Here is a 17,822-nt window from a genome sequence, read left to right as displayed (position 1 = left end):
CATTTTGACTGGTGGTTGTTTCAAAACGACTTAATCAATTTTCTTAAATATGCTCTATGTGTGTGTGCTCCATGTACCTCTCATGGCTTAATGGTGAAATGAGGTGACAGCATTGCAGTGGTGGCATCCATCCGTGTGTGCACCATGCACTGCTCTCATGGCTTAAAGGTGAAGCGTGGCATCCTTACGTGGCATCCTTACGTGGCATCCTTACGTGGCATCCTTACGTGGCATCCTTACGTGGCATCCTTACGTGGCATCCTTACGTGGCATCCTTACGTGGCATCCTTACGTGGCATCCTTACGTGGCATCCTTACGTGGTCCTTAGGCTGAGGTCTGGCTGGGCGTGCGGTGCCGATGTTGCCTGCTTCTTTGCTACCTGCCTTGTTGGCTCATCCTGTGGTGCTGGGCTGCATCTCGGGTTACCTGGAACTCTGCTTAGGGGGAAGGTTGTGTCCTGTCCTGCCCCCTGCCTGGTTGCCTGCAGTGCTGTCCGAGCTCCCACCCAAGCAGCCGGCCTGTCTGTGTCCTCTGGTAGGACCTTGGTATCTACAGACGTCGCACAGAGACTGCCAAGGGTTTGTTTTAAGGGGAGATGTGAATGTGAGAGTTGCACCGGGAGCAATATCTTTTGGGGTTGGTGTTGCCTGCCTGACCCTGTGCCAAAACCGCACATAGAAAAGCGGTGCTTTGTCAGGCAGCATCCTCCACGTAGATGATATGAGGCTCAAAAAATTCCCGCTTGGTTTAACAGGCTAAACTAAGAGAGAGAAAAATGAAGCCTCCTGTGCCATGGGGATGTGGAGCAAAATGCTCTGCGGTGGGGGAGAGCAGCACCGGGACAGGGAGGGAGCTGGGGAGAGGGAAGGCAGGGACAGGGGTGCTGAAGTCCCTTTCACAGCTTGCTTCTTCCTGAAAGGTAGCAAATGACAACCTGTTGTCAACAAATGACAACAAAGGGCTGGAAACCTCCCGTGCGACAGCCCATGGGAGAAAAGCAAGAGGCAAGAGAGGGAGACGTGCAGGAGGAGAAGTTGGACGCTTCCCTCGTTTCTGTTGGCATCTTGGGGAACATTTTGCTTAAACGAGTCTAGATTTGCTCTGCTGATCCCACCTGAGCCATCAGTGAGTCACAACGCTATGGCCCTCTTCTCTGTTTAGAGAGTTATCAGCAATTACACTTAGGAAATCCAGAACTGCTGTGTCAGGAGATGCCTCCTGGCTTGGTGGCCGAGGGCCTTCCTTGTGCTTCCCTACGGACATAAAGGCAGTGATTCCTAATTCCCAGTGCTGTTTCGTGCTTTCAGCAGGATCCACTTGTGGTCTCTTTTGTCTTGAGAATTAAAAAACCTGATGTACTAAGGCTAAGGTGGACAGAATTGGTTGCTCTCCCAAAATAATTGTGCCTTAAAATGGCAAAAGCCCCCCCCAGTCCTCTGGTTCCTGCTCTTCTTCCCGGTCCGTGGCTGTAGGACTCTCCGTGGCTGGGTCCGAGGTGTTTATCAGAGCCAGTGGGATGCAGGCTGTGATTGACATTGCCACTTTTCTGGCATAAGGTAGCTACAGGGATGATGGAAACATACTTGTTGCTTTATCCAAAGAAACTAAATCCTTTCCATTGACCTTAAGCAAAGGCCTCAAGGGCAGATTTTTTCCTTGCTTTTAGTCTAAGTACAGGCTCCTAAAATTAAAAAGAAAAAACAAATCAACCAAACCTGTTCCCAGTCCTCCTCCCTACAGTCTATTTTATAATTCTTGCTGTGCTGTTTCATAATGAAAAAGTACCTGGCAGGGCACTTTGCATAATTTATTATTGTTTTACATCAGGAAGGGCTCCAGGTGCCTCGCGATAAATTTTGCAGGGTAGCGTCACCGTTTCCTTCTGACAACTGCTCCGGTACAGTCTCTGCAGGATTGTACTGCGGCTGCCTCAAACACAGGTAGTGTGAACCTTTTGCAATATTTGTTACCGAAACGATATGCTGCTTTGAGAGCAGCCCCATTTCCACGGACATCTGGTCCAGCGGCACCTCGCGCGTGCTGGCTGGTTGAAGGTGCCTGGGACAACTGGACCCTCCAGGTTCTATCCATTAGTGTTTCACCAGGCTTGGCGTTTGACTGCGACTATGAGTGATGTGTTAAATAATACTCTCCAGCAAGAAATTGCCTGAACTCCAGTTTGGGAGGAAAGTTGCCATCTAACACTAGTGCTACGCTCTCCTCTCTCGGCAGAGAGCTGCCCGTCACAGCCTGGCATGAGCATGGTTGTGCACCTTGCGCATGTGCAACCATGTGCTCTTATATTCAGCATGCAATGCTTGCCCAGGCACAGATTTAAGGTCTTTTACCACAGCTGGTCTGCTCCCAAGACTCGGATAGTTTTAACTCTGTTTATTTGAATGGTATTTCCATGCAGGGTAGTATCAGGGATAGTAAATGCTAAAGGTTAATGGTGGATTTTGGAGATTTCAGAGACATCATGCTCAGGTCTTTACTGCTGGGAGTTTCCAGTCTGAGGGAACTAATCTTAATCTGATTGCAATTTCTTGCACTCGAAGCCTAACCTACTTTAGCCAGGCTTCATAGTGGAGGTATTTATAGAAGCTGTTGCAAGTGCTGTTGGATGTAGCATAAATCATGTATTGCAAGTTGCAGAGGTGCGTGTCTGCTGGTGCAGGAAGCGTCTGTGCAACTGTGAGCTACCTCCCAGCCTTAAATCACCGAGATGCCTTGCTAACCTTTTGTTTAGTACAACCGTTTTACTGTGTAGGGGTTTCATGAAGGTAATGGCTGGTAGCCCTTCCAGAGTCCCAGCTGATCTGGGCTTCTGTGTTTTTGTGCTCCCTAAGTAGAAGCACACTTGGGGCTGTAGGTGAATTATGGATAAATACTCTTTCTAATGAGGTGACTTGAAAAATGAGCATACTTAGCACATTCCTGCAGTGCAAAATCGTCATGTCAGATTTGAATGCTGACTCTTGGATTATACTAAATTGAAGGTTTCATTGAAGGGTAGTAAATGTCAGTAAGAGACAGACGTACTGAAAATACTTGTACCCTTGAAAGTGAGTTTCTGTAGTTACAGTTCTTAAGACTAATAACTCAAACCCTGGGCTTATTCTTTCATTCAGACTCCCCAAATAAACTGCGCTATTTGCTGAAGTTCGTTCATGTTTCATTTCAAAATTTGACTAGTTTTTTCTTGAAAAATGGTTTGTCTTGAGGGCAAGGCTGGAAACCTACTTTACTCCCAAATTAGTTGTGCTGATGTTGGAGTACATCCATGAGCAAGACTGGAAAGGAAGGAAATATAACTAAAAAATTGTAGGTTGGAAGGGTTTATGGGAAGGCAGTGCTGTGCTAGCAGCAATAGAGATAATGAGCTGTGAATCCTGGGTGCGTTCAGGACGTCAGCAGCTGCGGGGCTGCAGCTCTGAACACGGGTAAACGTTCTTCTGCTGTCTCTACATCAAAGCAAGCATTTTGTTAGCAGACAAGATCTAACAATTTGGGTAGTAAGAGCTGTTGGAAGAGCAGAGAGATCTGTGTGTGTTGGGGTTTTTTTCCATTGCAGGTAAGAGTTGGCACTAGCTTTGCTTTGAGATGCCCTGGAAGAGATCAGACCTGGTATTTTGCAGTTTTCTCCTAAGAAGATAACCTTAAACATTTGTCTCCCTTCCCAAATGGACCCAACCCATCTGGCCTCCTGACATCCCTTCCTCCCTGTTTTCTCTGTCTTTTTGTTGACATGTTTTAATTTTAACAGGGAGAGGTAAAAAGGTTGCACAGTTTATTGCAAATCCTTTGGTCATCTTCCTGCTGTTTGCTGCCACAACTCATTTTCCTGTGGTTGTATTTCTTTTTTTCTGGTTATACTAGAGTAAGGAAATAGAGTGCAGACTTGGTTCCTGGCATATTGCTACTCCACAAACAGCAGAGAGATTTCAGCATCTGACCAGAGAGAATAGTCACCTTTGCACTATGACAGTCATGCTCACATCGTGACAACAAGAGGTTGATATTGCAGATTTGAACCAAGTGGAAAGCATTTTGGCAGGGATCAATTTGTATCCCTGCAAGACAGAAACCTTGAAAAAAATCCATTAAACTACTGCCGTTTTGAAAATCTTACTGCTTGGAAAGTGAGCATTTTCTTATGCATAACCCAAACATTGTTAGCAGTGTTGTTGAGGTGTGGTGTGCAGGGATGGGGGTGAGGAGATTCTAGGAAGAAAATAGGATTGCTTTCTCCAACAGGAGGTGACTCAGAGGCTTGAAGAAATCAGATGTCCTAGGTGAAGTAAAAATAGTAATAGAGGATATAACTCTGGAGGAATACTTTTGGACTGCACGTTATCTGCTAGACAGCTATTTCTTCTTGCATGAAGACTGGTTGGCTGTGGTTGTGGTAAAGAGGCCTCAAAAAGAGTGATGAGAGCCTAACTGCAGAGCCAAGTGCTTGGATTAATCCTAGTGATGGATAGCAGCACGTAAATAATTTTATACTTAACCTAGCATCCATTTACCAGTACAGCAAGAAACAACGCGTGCTATGAGCCTGAATTATTCTTCTGTGGCCGTTGTGTAGGTGGGTCTCCAGTGCGCGCTTGGCAAGGCTTCCTGGCTGCTTTTCACTATGTCCGTTTTGGTGAAGGTCTATGAAATGCCAAGGGATGTGCTGTTGTGGAGTAGCAGGACACAAGGGATCACATCCTCCCTTACCTCAGTTCCACGCAGCGGCCTGTTGCTAAAACAGCATCCTTTTAAAAATGGATTTGAGAACAAGAATACCATCATTTTATGGCTGCAGTGATTTGAAATAAGGATTGCTATCCTTATGGATAGAAGATTAACTTATTTGCAATCAGAAAGCTATTTCAGCTGTCTTTTTCTTCTCTGAGAGCAGCATAACTTAGCACACAATCCTGTTTAGATTCCCTCAGAACATAAGCAAATACTTCCCTTACCACTCAGCTCAGCCAAAGTCAAGGCCATCCTGCATTCAAATACAGTCTGCACTTAGTATAACCATTAACATACCGCTGAAAAATCCACTAGTCAAAATTGGGAAGACCCTAAGTCAAGAAACTTCATAGTTTCAGGTCTGGTTTTGAGGATTAACCTAATTTATCAAAAAGCGTTAAGTTCCAAACTTTGTTTTGGTTTCTTCCAAACCATTACTTCTCCAGTAATCTTTACTTTTATAGTTCTTGGAGAAGTAGATGTTATAGTGGTTGATGATTAGAATTATGTACTAAGCTAGCAAAACCTTTAAAGGATGTTTAATTTACATAAGGTGGATATTTCTGCAGTATGTTTTAGGACAATTTTGAACACACAGACTTAATGGTGATAGGGGCGTTAGTGAATTTCAGAAGCAACATCAACCCGGGCCTCTTTATTCTAGTGGAACAGGGTGGTCTGAATTAAATCTGTGCATGCAAAATCACCAGCAAAACTCTTACATGTAAAGAGACTCTTTTGCCTCCAGTTAGTTTTGAGTGACATTTCTGCAAGGAATAGGGACTTGGAGCTGTCAAAAGTATTTTTTGGGATGAAGCTCCAGACTCATAGAGTACACAGCTGAAATACTTGGTTTTTGAAAGGCTGCTGGAGAAGATATCTTGCTTTGACTCTCATCAGCCTTCTAGTTTGTTTTAGTGTGTTGTTTCATTTACGGTACACGTTTCCACGTGACTTGCACTGAATGGAAATTCCTAGCATTTCTCAGGATGTCTGTTTCTCCCCTGTCATGTTCCTTGTTCATCAGCTGAGCAAAAGTAAACCATCCTGTTTGCTTTCCAGGAGCAGGTTGTGCTTCTGTATTTGTTGGATTTGTAGAAAATCCAGCTCTAGATGGTGGATCGACATCATTGGAACTATTCTTAGAAACCTACTGAGATAGAAATCAATAGACTGATGTTTAACAGTGATGAAAAATGTTCTGTCACAGTGTGAAAACAGGAGAAAACTTGGTGTATAAAGTTTGCAAGTAGTAAGAATAGGAGCAAATTTTGAGAAGAGGAGATTTTCTGATAGGAGTTTGTAGTTAACTGCGTCATTTTCACTGTTGAGCCACTTCAAAAATAAATGCTCTTCTAAGTTGTATAAACGTTGTTGTTAGAAAGGGAAAATCTTATGACGCTGTATTATTGCCCTTGAAAGAGGGATAGTGTTTCAGGCATGTGAATAAAACAAAGCTAGAAGAATGATGACCGCTGTAAATCCCTGGACCCAGTCCGAGAGCAGAGTTTACGCTGCGGTAACAGGACAAGTGAGCGAGGGGCTGTACGACCGTTACCTGCCGGTACCTGCCCGGCTCCTCCACCCGCGCCTGTCCGCACAGTGGCAGGGGAGGACCTGGGGAGAGCGGATGAGCAGGGGGAGGATTCAGGCATACGCACGTGGCTGGTGAGTGTGGGCATCCCCCAGATCCTTGGCAGTCGTGAACTCAGTCTGGTTTTGCTCTGTGTAAGAAGGGAGATGCCATCAGGGATGTAATCAGAAGAGGTCTCGGAGGTTGGTCAGGCGGCGGCGCGGTGTTGCGGCCGTGTGACAGGTTGTGCACTCACAGAGGGTCCTGTCAGGAAACCTCTGGTTCCTCTGTGGTGGCAGAGCTGCTCGCAGCCATACGCTTTGGAGGAGCCTTGCAGGACTTCTCAAGAGACAGGCACGAGATACAGGTTGCTCTGCCTCTCTGTTGGCTAACAATATTTTTAGTGTTAGCTTTGAATACATTTTTATGATGGGGGTGGTGAGACACTGGAACAGGTTGCCCAGAGAAGCTGTGGATGCCCCATCATTGGCAGAGTTCAAAGTCAGGTTGGACGGGGCTTTGAGCAACCTGATCTAGTGAAAGATGTCCCTGTCCATGGCAGAAGTGTTGGACTAGAAGATCTTTGAAGGTCCCTTCCAACCCAAACCATTCTGTGATTCTATGAATATTCCTGATGGTCATGCAAACGTCTGATCTTTCAGAACGTTGTGGATGATTGACATCAGAGGTGTGGAGGGGTGATAAGTTCTGCAGAAAATGATAGACCCTCATTTTGGTTTTGCCATCTTTTTGATTTTGTTACCTTTTTGGTTTTGTTCAACTCCTCCTTTGTTTCTGGGTCATGTAAGGGTGAATTGAGCTCTTTGGCTTCTTTTAAGTGATTCTCCTGCAGTTCATTGGGCACATGTGCTGCAAGAGCCTGAGCTTAGAAACTCTGACTAAAAGAAAGACGTTGAGGTTCTGGAGCGCGTCCGAAGAAGAGCAACGATGCTGGTGAAGGGTCTGGAGAACAAATTCTATGAGGAGCGGCTGAGGGAACTGGGGTTGTTTAGCCTGGAGAAAAGGAGTCTCAGCAGAGCCCTTATCGCTCTCTACAACTACCTGAAAGGAGGCTGTAGAGAGATGGGTGTTGGTCTCTTCTCCCAAGCAACAAGTGATAGGATGAGAGGAAATGTCCTCAAGTTGTGCCAGGGGAGATTTAGACTGGATATTAGGAAAAATTTCTTCACCGAAAGAGTTGTCAAGCCTTGGAACAGGCTGCCGAGGGAAGTGGTTGAGTCACCATCCCTGGAGGTATTTAAAAGACATGTAGACGTGGTACTTAGGGACATGGTTTACTGGTGGACCTGGCAGTGCTAGGTTAACGGTTGGACTCGATGATCTTAAGGGTCTTTCCAACCTAAATGATTCTGTGATTCTATGATTCTTCTTTATGTTACCTACCCAACAGCCAGCTCTTCCTCCTCTGCACGGTTTGTAGCACTGGTACTGCTCAGCAGCAGGGTGCTGTGGTTCAGGGAAGAGAGAATGGATGTCAGGACGTGGTGTGTGTGGATAGACAAGTATTTAAATGAGAATGAAATGTTACTGTCACCTGGCCGTCTTTGAAACGTCATGTTGTTGCTGTGTCAGTGCCTGCCTCTCACTGTCTATGTAGGCTTCCCATTGCACTGCCTACTCTGGAAGATTTTTGGAGTGGCAAAGTCCAAGCAGAAGAGGAGGCTTGCTTATCCTCATGATGGTGCTGTGTGTATAAATGCACTCCTTTGTATCATCTTGCACAAAGTGAGTAATTGTTTGTGTACACGTAAGTAACATAAATAAGATATTCCTCATGCTACAGAGCACTGGACAGCCACAGTGAAGGGCAGGGATGAGGTCGGTCAGAATTTAGAGATACCAGGCCATTCTGCTGAGCTTGGGGAGGGACCCTATGGCTCTAATTAGTTTTCAGGAGAATAAATGATAGGTAATAAATATGTGGAAAAAATTGTCTTTATAAGAAAAATATTAAAGAAAGTTTTGAAAATGCCAGCATTGTTCAAAGGTGGAACCTCATGCTGAGAAGTCATTTTGTCAAAAAAGACAGCTAATGGATAGTTTGGGCATTCTTTCATTTGCTAAACTATGTTATTTCTTTTTTTTTTTTTTTTTTCCCACAAGGCAAGACAAAATAAGAGAATGCTACTAAAGGGAAAGTACCCTAAAGCAAACCAGCTTTCAGCACCAGCAGTGGTGTTTCTCCATATTATGATGAACAGGTCTATACTTTTACTCTTGAAAGGAGCAAGCCATTCATTGCTTCCCTTGTTGCAGTGTGCTCAGGATTTTTAAAACCAAATATTTTATTCTTTGTTTCCTTGTAGTGCTGCAGCCTAGACCCTACCGTGCCATCTCTTTTTGGGTAACATACCCAAGAAAGACCCATTGAGAGCTCTGTACTGCAGTACAGAGCTCATCCCAACCAGTCGTACCCAGGCTGGGCATCCTCACTTTCCCTCTTCTCCACCATTATTAGTGATGAAAGGCCCAGTATCACTGACTGGGACCTTATGGAAATCTGCTGATGAATTGTCACCAAAAAATGGTGATGTGTTGTTTATTTTAGGTGGATAAACCAATTATCCATGCAAAGCTTGGATAACTGGTTTCATGCTGTTGGATTTTGTACAAGTTTCTTTTGTGGTGTTTATATTAGCTGATTTTTAGAAAATGCAACGTGTATGCAGCTATTTCCAGATTATTGTATTGCAGTGGGATCAAAACTGAAAGTATGTACCAGTTATTTAAAAGGAAAAGGTATGATAGAGGTGGTCATCTCTAAGTGGAAATCACAAACAGGGAGTGGTCGGACTTGTGCTGCAGAGCTCCACGTGCTGTAGGTCGGGTAATGCCAGCAGCAGCACCGCCTTCTGCAGTGAGACCTCAAGGCAGAACTTGAGCCAAATATATCTGAACCTGTCACTCAGCATCCAGCTGAGCTCATCTGGGATGGCAAGCATTGAGGAGCCTCAGCTGGGTGCAGATGGGTGTTTGCTGGCCACAAGCTTTCCCACACCTTCCAGACTGCAGGGTGTCTATATTCCTTTTGAAGGCATCCTTAATTCTGAGGTTTGTTGGGTTTGTCAGGCTGGTTTTAGATGTATGTTGCCGCGATGACCTTAAAGGTCCTTTCCAACCTAAATGATTCTATGATTCTATTAGTGAGGTGGGTGTTGGTCTCTTCTCCCAAGTAACAAGCCATAGGACAAGAGGAAATGGCCTCAAGTTGCGCCAGGGGAGGTTTAGACTGGATATTAGGAAAAATTTCTTCACTGAAAGGGTTGTCAAGCCTTGGAACAGGCTGTCCCAGGGAAGTGGTTGAGTCACCATCCCTGGAGGTATTAAAAAGATGTGTAGAAGTGGTGCTTAGGGACATGGTTTAGTGGTGGACTTGGCAGTCTTAGGTTAACAGTTGAACTCGATCTTAAAGGTCCTTTCCAACCTAAAGGATTCTATGATTCTATGATCCTTGTAATATTTCATGCCCTGAAATTGCTGTAAAGTGCTTTGACCTATAACTAGTTTTTTCTCTTTTTTTTGGTCTTGGAGTTACCCAAACCACCTCTTTGTGCAAGGTGGAGGAAAGCTGCAGAGCAGGGTGGTGCCTTCTGGCTTTTCCCAGGAGGGCTGTGAGATGGTTGGGAATACGACACCTGCTCTAGGGTGCAGGCAAAGGAAGGTTGTTGGAGGAATCCGGGTATTGTGCCAGCTTCGGGTGGCTGGTGCCTCCTGGGATGAACAGCAGTGAGCTAAGACATTGCTGAGGCAGCGGGAAGCCTGGGGGGGTTCAGTTGCAGGCTCCTGGGAAGATGGGATGGAAGAGGCCCTCATCTCAGCGTGTTTTGGTGGGGAGGAGCACAGGTTTCCTGAGGCCAAATGGGAACAAGACAGGATCTTCTGCAGCTCAGTGGGAGTGCTGGGAAGGGATATCTCCCTTCATAGTCCCTGATCCTGCTGTTGCTCGAGCAGGTCATCTCAACTCCAATGAAAAATACATAGCCAGTGGCTGGAGTGCTGACCAGGACCACTTCCGCCCTACTATTTATTTATTTTCTTTTTCCCCATGCTTTCTCAGTTGGCTGCAGAGCAAAGCTTTCTCTCAGCTGGTCACCCCTCTGATGGGCTGAATTTTGCTCTCTGCTTGGTGACCCACTTGGCAGAAGAGCGCACAGCAGACCTCCTCCATCCTCGCTCAAGCCTGGTTATCTCCATTTGCTGTTAGGCTGAGGAGGGTCAGGAACCCCATCAGCCCTCCTATGGTTGGGGTGTTACATAAAAGACATCCCAAGGTGCCCTTTCCTTTCCCCAGTGCCATCCACCCTGGGTGGTCTGGTGGCATGCCCAGGCTGTGCCGAGCAGGTCGGGCCCCTTTGCCGCTGTGGCTGAAGTTGAGCCTGCCAGCATGGATCTGTTTAAAGGAGTGGTTGTGCATGGAGGATGCTCAGGGCCCTGGTGTGGAGGTGCCCCGTAGCCCTGGCAGCTGATGCTGGTACTCCAGCTGTCACAGGAGGTGCTTTCGATACCTCGCTTTGGTGACTGACTTGGAATGAGGTGGGGGAAGACCTTGGGGTGAGAGCTGACTCCCATTTCTCCACCCCTGTGTTCCTAACACAAGCTACGATTTGCTAATGTTGTTGTGAAATGCGTTTTCCTTTTCTTAGAATTTGTTTATTTTTTCCTGTTTATTTCCAGATGCTCTTAATATTTTGTTGCTGACAAAAAGTTTACTTTATGTTCGTTGTTTCCCAGGTAAACGCAAAGCGCTGAAGTTAAATTTTGCAAATCCACCTTTCAAGTCCACAGCAAGATTTACACTAAACACTTCTGGAGTTCCCTTCCAAAATCCACACATGTGAGTATAAAGCCAAAGGCACAACTAATGGAACAACTTTGAAATTATTTAGCCAACATACAGTGTTATTTTAATGCAGTTTGATTACCTCAGTTATTTGTAGGTTGCTCAAATCTGTCAGTTTGAGTCACTGTAAAAGAATCCCCCCCCCCCAATTAAAAAAAGGTTACATTTGGGATCTTCCTGTTTTACACTGGAGCTACTGCCTTCCAGAATTGATTAAATTGAGATAAATTGTAGCTGCTCATGCAAGATACGCCTATAATGAGTTCCAGACCTATCCACTGTCCTTTTCCTGTCTCTTTATTCAGTGCTTATTACTTTTTGTTAGAGAGAAGTTCTTGTTTCTGTGTTATTTGTGAAAGACATAACTGTGATAGATTTTTTTTTTTTTTTCCAGCACTAAAATAAACAAAGATTTGAGGATTGTCATTATACCAACGTGGAGATGTCAGGGAGTTATGCAGTGATTAGCTGTCACTGAGTTTTCTAGATAGCTAGCTACAGGATATCCCTATCCAAAGTTTGAATGCAAGCGTGGCACAGAGCTGTTCCTGACGCTAGTAAATAACAGTAGTACATCGTCACAGAAAATATTAGCTTTGTATCCTCAGATCCACCAATCTAGATTGATGGGTGACGCACCCACAGCCTGTATGTGTGGCAGAATGCATCTAGCATGCAAAGATGTCCCCAGTTTTTCCTCTCTTAAGTTCCCTGGCAGGTCTCAAGAGTTTTGTAAGTGGCAAGTCTCAGAAACTGCACCTGCAGCTTCCCCTGCTGCCTGGACTCTCCGGGGTGTCCCTGGTTATAGGCTGCTTCTGCTTGGCTCTGCATGTCGCTGCCTCTCTCCTTGAGCTCAGTGCCTTCTGCTTCCCCAGGATACGCCCTCTGGGGTCTGTTCCTCTTTCTGGTAGCTTCTTTATGCTGGGGATTTTCAAGCAAGCCTTCATCGAGTTAGAAACAGGTTTCTGAGGAGTTATCAATGGTAATTACAACATCTAGAAATTTTATAGTGTACTTTAGATGATTCTTCTTACCGTCCCAAGTGACCTTTCCAGCAAGTCCTCTTCTGTCCTTCTCTATTTTCCTCTCTGAAATAGAGTATTCTCACTGGTTGTAGAGCTAGCATTTACATATTCACTTTTTGTGTCTCTCCCTCAACATCATCAAACCCTTGTAACAATTTTCTGTAGAACCCTGTCTGGGACTCTTTCCTCTCTCAAACCTCCCCATGTCCATTAAATAAAGGACTTAGTCTCAGCTAGCAAGTTTCATCAGCCATCTGTAGGGATTTGGCTTTTCTGTGTTTATGTACACGGATTTCTGTCTTGGATTCACTGGAAGTCACAGTGGCTTCTGTCTAGCACAGTAGAGCTTTCGTTGTTAGTGCCACCTTAAGTTTCATGTTTGTGCAAGTGACTGTCAACATTGTCCATTAAGAAGGTGCTGCTCTGTCTCCGTGGGAGTTGCGGTTGTTGGCAGGGGTTGGATCCTGGGCTGGTTAATAGTGTAACTGGTTCTGAGGGCTTGGAAGTGTTTTGGGTTGGATATGATAGCCATTCAGGTGTCAAAAATGATGGTGATGTGTCTGCACTAAAGCTTTCTTGGGAGGCTACAAGCTGTAATAGCCATTTCTGTTTGAAAGAGGTGGATGCTGTTGATTGGATTGCTTTCTCTGTGTTGAGGCTGACTGAGCTTGGATACAGCTGATTCATCCTCACGTCCTTTGTGTTGTCCGTAGTGGTTGCTGCTCCTCAAAAGCAACGTTGACATCTCTTGGTTGCACGCTTCTCTCAAGTGTTTGTCTCGCAGCTGGTGCATCACAGTGATGTCTCTGCATCTCCTGCCTGCTTCCCAGAGAGGCTGGAATGTTTTTTCCTCTGTTGTCTAGAAACCTTTCTAGACTTCAGATTTGAATTGGATATTCCAGACCTCCTGGCCCAGATGCGTTCCCGATGCAAGGTGTGTTTCTGTTCACTGAACCACTTCTCTTCCCCAGCCTGATGGAGCAGAGTGGCCTCCATGCCCTCCCGAGATGAGTACTGGCTTGATGCTGCTGGGGATTTCCCCATGCAGACCCTGTTGGTCCAGATGGGTGGATCTGAAGATACAGAGAGGTCAATTTCTCACACGAAATTTGGGTTTCTGTGACTTGGATCCACCGATCCGGAAGTGTCCCGTTACTCCTGCCTCCAGGAGGGCAGAGGGTCCTGTCATCAAATGCCCATTGCCTGCACCGAGCTCTGGCTGGGGCGCGAGAGGAAGCAGCCAGCAGTGTCCTGCAGCTGCTATGAGATGTAAATTGCCTATTAGCTGCATTTTGCTTGATTAACAGGTTTTGGTCGGGGGACTGATCAGGCTGGACTGGTGGATGTTCAGGTAAGACTGTGGTTTCTTGCTATGTAGACAGAAAGCAAAGGAGCAAAAGCGGTTCCTCGTGCCTGTGTGTGTATTAGGAGGGAGGGAACCTCTGCATAAACTGCATCACCAGAGCAGAGACCGCTGCTGAGGAGGGAAGGCACGTTGTGCCAGAGGTGGCCTTGGAAATTTCAGGATATTGGGTGTAGCCGTGCTCCTCCTCAGTGCTGAGGCTCCAAACCCTGGTAAAATGGGTACGGACCCTACGGACCCTGTCAAGGTGTGATTCAGCTTTCTTTTTAGGGTTTTTCTTCTCAGTCTGAGAGGTCTCGGGAGTGTTGGAAGAGAAGTTGGGGAGTGTGGAGGAAACCATTTTGGGAATCACTGTAACCCAGGGGTGGAGTTTAGCTCCTGTGAGCAGGGGTGATGCACATGTAGGCTGGAGGGGACTCAGTGTGGTTTCCACAGAGAGGTTTCCCATGTGATCTGTGCACAATTTCTGACTTCATTCATTCATGCTATTTCCTTGGTTTTAATGGCATGCTATCTGGATGAACGATTTCAAAGGCTGTGGAATCCCAGTTGCAGAACGTGACGTTATTAAGACTCTGACCAGTGCTTCCCAGTTGCCTTGCATCCCCTGGCACAGAATACCCTTTGTAGCCCAGCGAGCATCACGCCCGCTGTGCTCCTGCCCGGACGCTGTTCCCAGAGCTTCGCTGCTCTCATGGGTAGAGGCTTTTTGTTAATATGTAGGCTGTGCCCTGGAATACTATTTCCAGGGAGAGAGAGCATAAATTGAACACTACTGAATATAGAAAGTTGGGACATGGGCTTCCAAATCTTTTTCCTGTCCCCCCTTGTGTTTTCTTTCCGATCTGTGGTGGTTTTGAGCTATGTCTTATGGTTTGGGTCTCCAGTTGGGGCTGCATCCCTCCAGGATGTAGGAGTGTGCTGCTGGGGGTGTGCAGAGAGCGCAGGAGGTGGGTGCCAGGGCAGGATACAGAGCAACGCGTAAGAACATGAGTCCACATGCAGGAGCAGGAGGAGCCGGTGAGTGGTTGGGACCTCTGAGTTTTGCTGTGCTATCTTTGTGATGGCTTTGGAGCTGAGAGCTGGTGAGGACTGCAGTGGCTGAGTTGGTAGCGGGTGGCGTGGCCCTGCTGCTCCTGCTCCGTCCCTGCCCAGCCCACGGCACCCTGAGCCCCTGCCCAGGACACCTCCCTTCTTCACCCTTCCCAGTACATTTGCTACCAGCTGTGTTGGGATGTCTTGAAGGAGGTCACCTTTGTCACAGATGACCAGGAAACCAAGCGAGGAGGAGACTAGCAGAGCAGAGGCTCCAACTGCTCAGATTGGAGCCAGTGGCAAAACCCTTTATGTCTCCAGTGCTGCTAGGGTTTTGCCCTAAATATTTTCTGAATTAGAATGTGTTAAAACTGGGGGGCTTTGAAGCGACTTTTAAATAGGAGACTGACTCAGGGTGGCTTTGCATGAGATTAGAGACTGGAGGTACTTTTCTAGTTGCTAGAATTTGGGCTATGGCTCCCTGAAATCTGCCCTCCTGGTGATGCTGTGGGCTGAGACATCCCTTACTGCAACTAAAAAGCGCTGTGAATAGCTTTCCTGCACAGATCCTGTGGAGCAGGTGGGCAGAGCCCCAGGATGATGTTTTGAGCAGCAGGGGGTTGGAAGGAAGGTCTGTTCTGGTTCTGTGACTGCATGTGACCGATGGAGCTACGGAGGACGTGCATCTTGTTCAGTTCAGCTGTGACTGCTACCACCAAATCTACTTTATAAGTGGAGAGAGAGACTTTATCTAGTTACGGCATACTACCCAGCCTGTCCGTAAGGTATCTAGCACAGTGATATACATAATTTTACATGTGATCTATACAAGGTCAGAGAATTACAGAGAGTAGTTGGGGAATAAAACTCTTACTTGAAACGATGCAGTCTAGAGAAGATATAAGTGTTTTACTGACAGCTGATGCCCCAGTCCAGGGAAGTGTATGCTCCTGCTTGCGCCTGGTCAGAGTCAGCAAGGCTGTGTGTGATTGCTGTGCTCCGCAGGCTGGCTAACAGTGGAGGCTAAGGAGAACTGTCAGTTGAGACCACAGTTCTCATTAGTTCAGACTGTCTTTCTGACTTAGACCAGATTAACAAATGCTAACTTTGTTTTCCCTGCAGCAGATGTTGCAGAGGCTGGAGGACACAAGCCATGGTTAGGGTGAGCTCTTAAACTTCCGGCACATGGTTTTTCAATTGTTATTTCCAACCGACTGAAAAGCATCCCACCTTTTACCTCATCTATTCAGTGTCCAAGTAGGATTTCGGTCACAAACAGAATTAGATTACTCAATTATCTATATGTAAGCTCTACAGAGCTACTTGCAGCTGGTGGCCTTTGCTGAAAGGAGGTTCAGATAATACTAATACAGGAATGATGTGGTGGGATGTGACTGTATAGCTGTGCACGGCAGGTTTGCCTGGCAGCTGTCTGTGTTCTTGGCATCCATTGAACCGTTGTTGGCATCCATTGAACCAAGTTGTTTGGTTGGCTGTAGATGAGTTTTTTGGTTTTCTGGAAAGTGGTGTACTCTTCTGGTGCAGCAATGCCTTGATCTTGACTTCAGACTACAGAATTTAGATCCACCTCCTAAGAAATGACCATGCACAAAGCATTTTGCTTGGCACCTGGTTCACACTGTGGTGCTGCTTGAGTACCCTGTCTGCTAGCTGGGAAGTCTCTTGACTGTCAGAGGTGCCACACCTCTAGAACTTGAAGACCAGAGCATTGCAGTCTCATCTGGAAAGGTGACAAAATGAAATGACCCCTTTTAATGCTTACAAACCCAGCTTCTGAAGTGACTGGTGGCCTGTTGGACTCCATAGCCTCCCTGTAGCATGTGGGTATCTTCCAGGATTCATTGTGACTTAAGGTTCCAGAGGTGCCCCGTGTGGACCTTCTTCTCCTTGTGACACTTGGGAGAGTCACATGCTTTCCAGATAGATGCCCCAAGAGTGTGTTGGCAGATATTTGTTTAATAGACCTTCGGGGTTGGATTCCTCAAAAGCAAATGGAGGTCCAGTTGCATGCTAGGCTCTGCTGCTTCCTTCCTTTCTGTATAGTTCAGGGACTGTCATTATTCCTGGAAAGGATTTTTCGGGCTGTCCCAAAGTCTCTCTCAAGTGTCTACTTCTCTTTTAATCTCCTCTTAACACTTTTCCAAACCTTTTTGGCATGTGGTTTCTGGCTGTCTAGCTGCACAGCCTACAGCTGGCTGAGTTCATTAGGAAATCACCTGTGAGAGTTACTACTATTTGTCTAAAAAATATTAAAAACCAAAGTGGAATATCCTAAATTGGCATGTTCACGATTACCTGTGTGAATTTTCCTGTAAATATTTCTCTGTCTGTTCCCCATTTCTTCCACACTCATTTCACACCTTCATTGTTACTGATTTCTGATACCTTTCTGCTGCATGATACCTTCCCATCGCAGGTTGTGGTGCCTGGAAGCCTTAGAGATAGGTTGCAGTGTAAAAGGTACCAGTTAAGAATTTGAATTTTTTTCTGCGGCTGTTCTGCAACATTTCCTGAAAGTTGCGGTATCTGAATGTAATCACTGGGAAACTTGCTTGTGTTTTCAAGTAAGCACAAGTAAAATGGGGACCTCCAAGGACTCAGCAAATACATTTAAATGTTTGAGTGAGTCTATGGAAAACAGGCTTTCACTTTTAATACAAACATCACCGTAGTTTAAGTGCTAGAGCAGTGTTTCTTAAGCATCATTTTTTTCAGGAGCTTTCTTGACAAATTGATGAGTTCTGCCTTGTATTTAACCTTCCTGTTTCTTCCAGAAGTTTACAAGTTCATTTGGCCAGTGATCTCTGTGGCCTAGATGACAAAGAGGTGATATGGTTTGTAAAACACGCATGCTCACTATCTCAGACTTCAAGTAGATCACCTCTTCAGAGAAGGTGCTACCAAAGTTAGTGTGAGATTTTGACTGAAAATGCTGCATTAAGGTCTCCTTTTCTTTTCTCTTTTCTCCTTTTCCCTTTCCCTTTCCCTTTCCCTTTCCCTTTCCCTTTCCCTTTCCCTTTCCCTTTCCCTTTCCCTTTCCCTTTCCCTTTCCCTTTCCCTTTCCCTTTCCCTTTTCCTTTTCCTTTTCCTTTTCCTTTCCTTTCCTTCTTCTAAGTTTTGGTATTTCTCTAAGGTGCTAATCCTGCTCTGCAGAGGAGATTTTTGTTGTCTGCCGCTTCCAAAATAAATTTCTCTAGGAA

The 17,822-nt window shown here is 45.8% G+C and overlaps 1 protein-coding gene across 1 annotated transcript in view; it reads left to right on the top strand.

Annotated features, from left to right (window-relative positions):
* MAP2K4 (mitogen-activated protein kinase kinase 4) overlaps nt 1–17,822 on the top strand; it is a 105,551-nt gene that overhangs the window by 27,094 nt on the left and 60,635 nt on the right. The window contains exon 2 of the mRNA XM_072881193.1: nt 11,070–11,172. Within this exon, the coding sequence (XP_072737294.1) occupies nt 11,070–11,172 (103 nt within the window). The remainder of the gene's footprint in view (nt 1–11,069; nt 11,173–17,822) is intronic.

Source organism: Ciconia boyciana, chromosome 16 (assembly GCF_034638445.1).
Source record: "Ciconia boyciana chromosome 16, ASM3463844v1, whole genome shotgun sequence".
NCBI lineage: Eukaryota > Metazoa > Chordata > Aves > Ciconiiformes > Ciconiidae > Ciconia > Ciconia boyciana.
The sequence above is the reverse complement of the archived record's forward strand: the minus strand, read 5'-3'. Positions and strand labels throughout refer to the sequence as shown.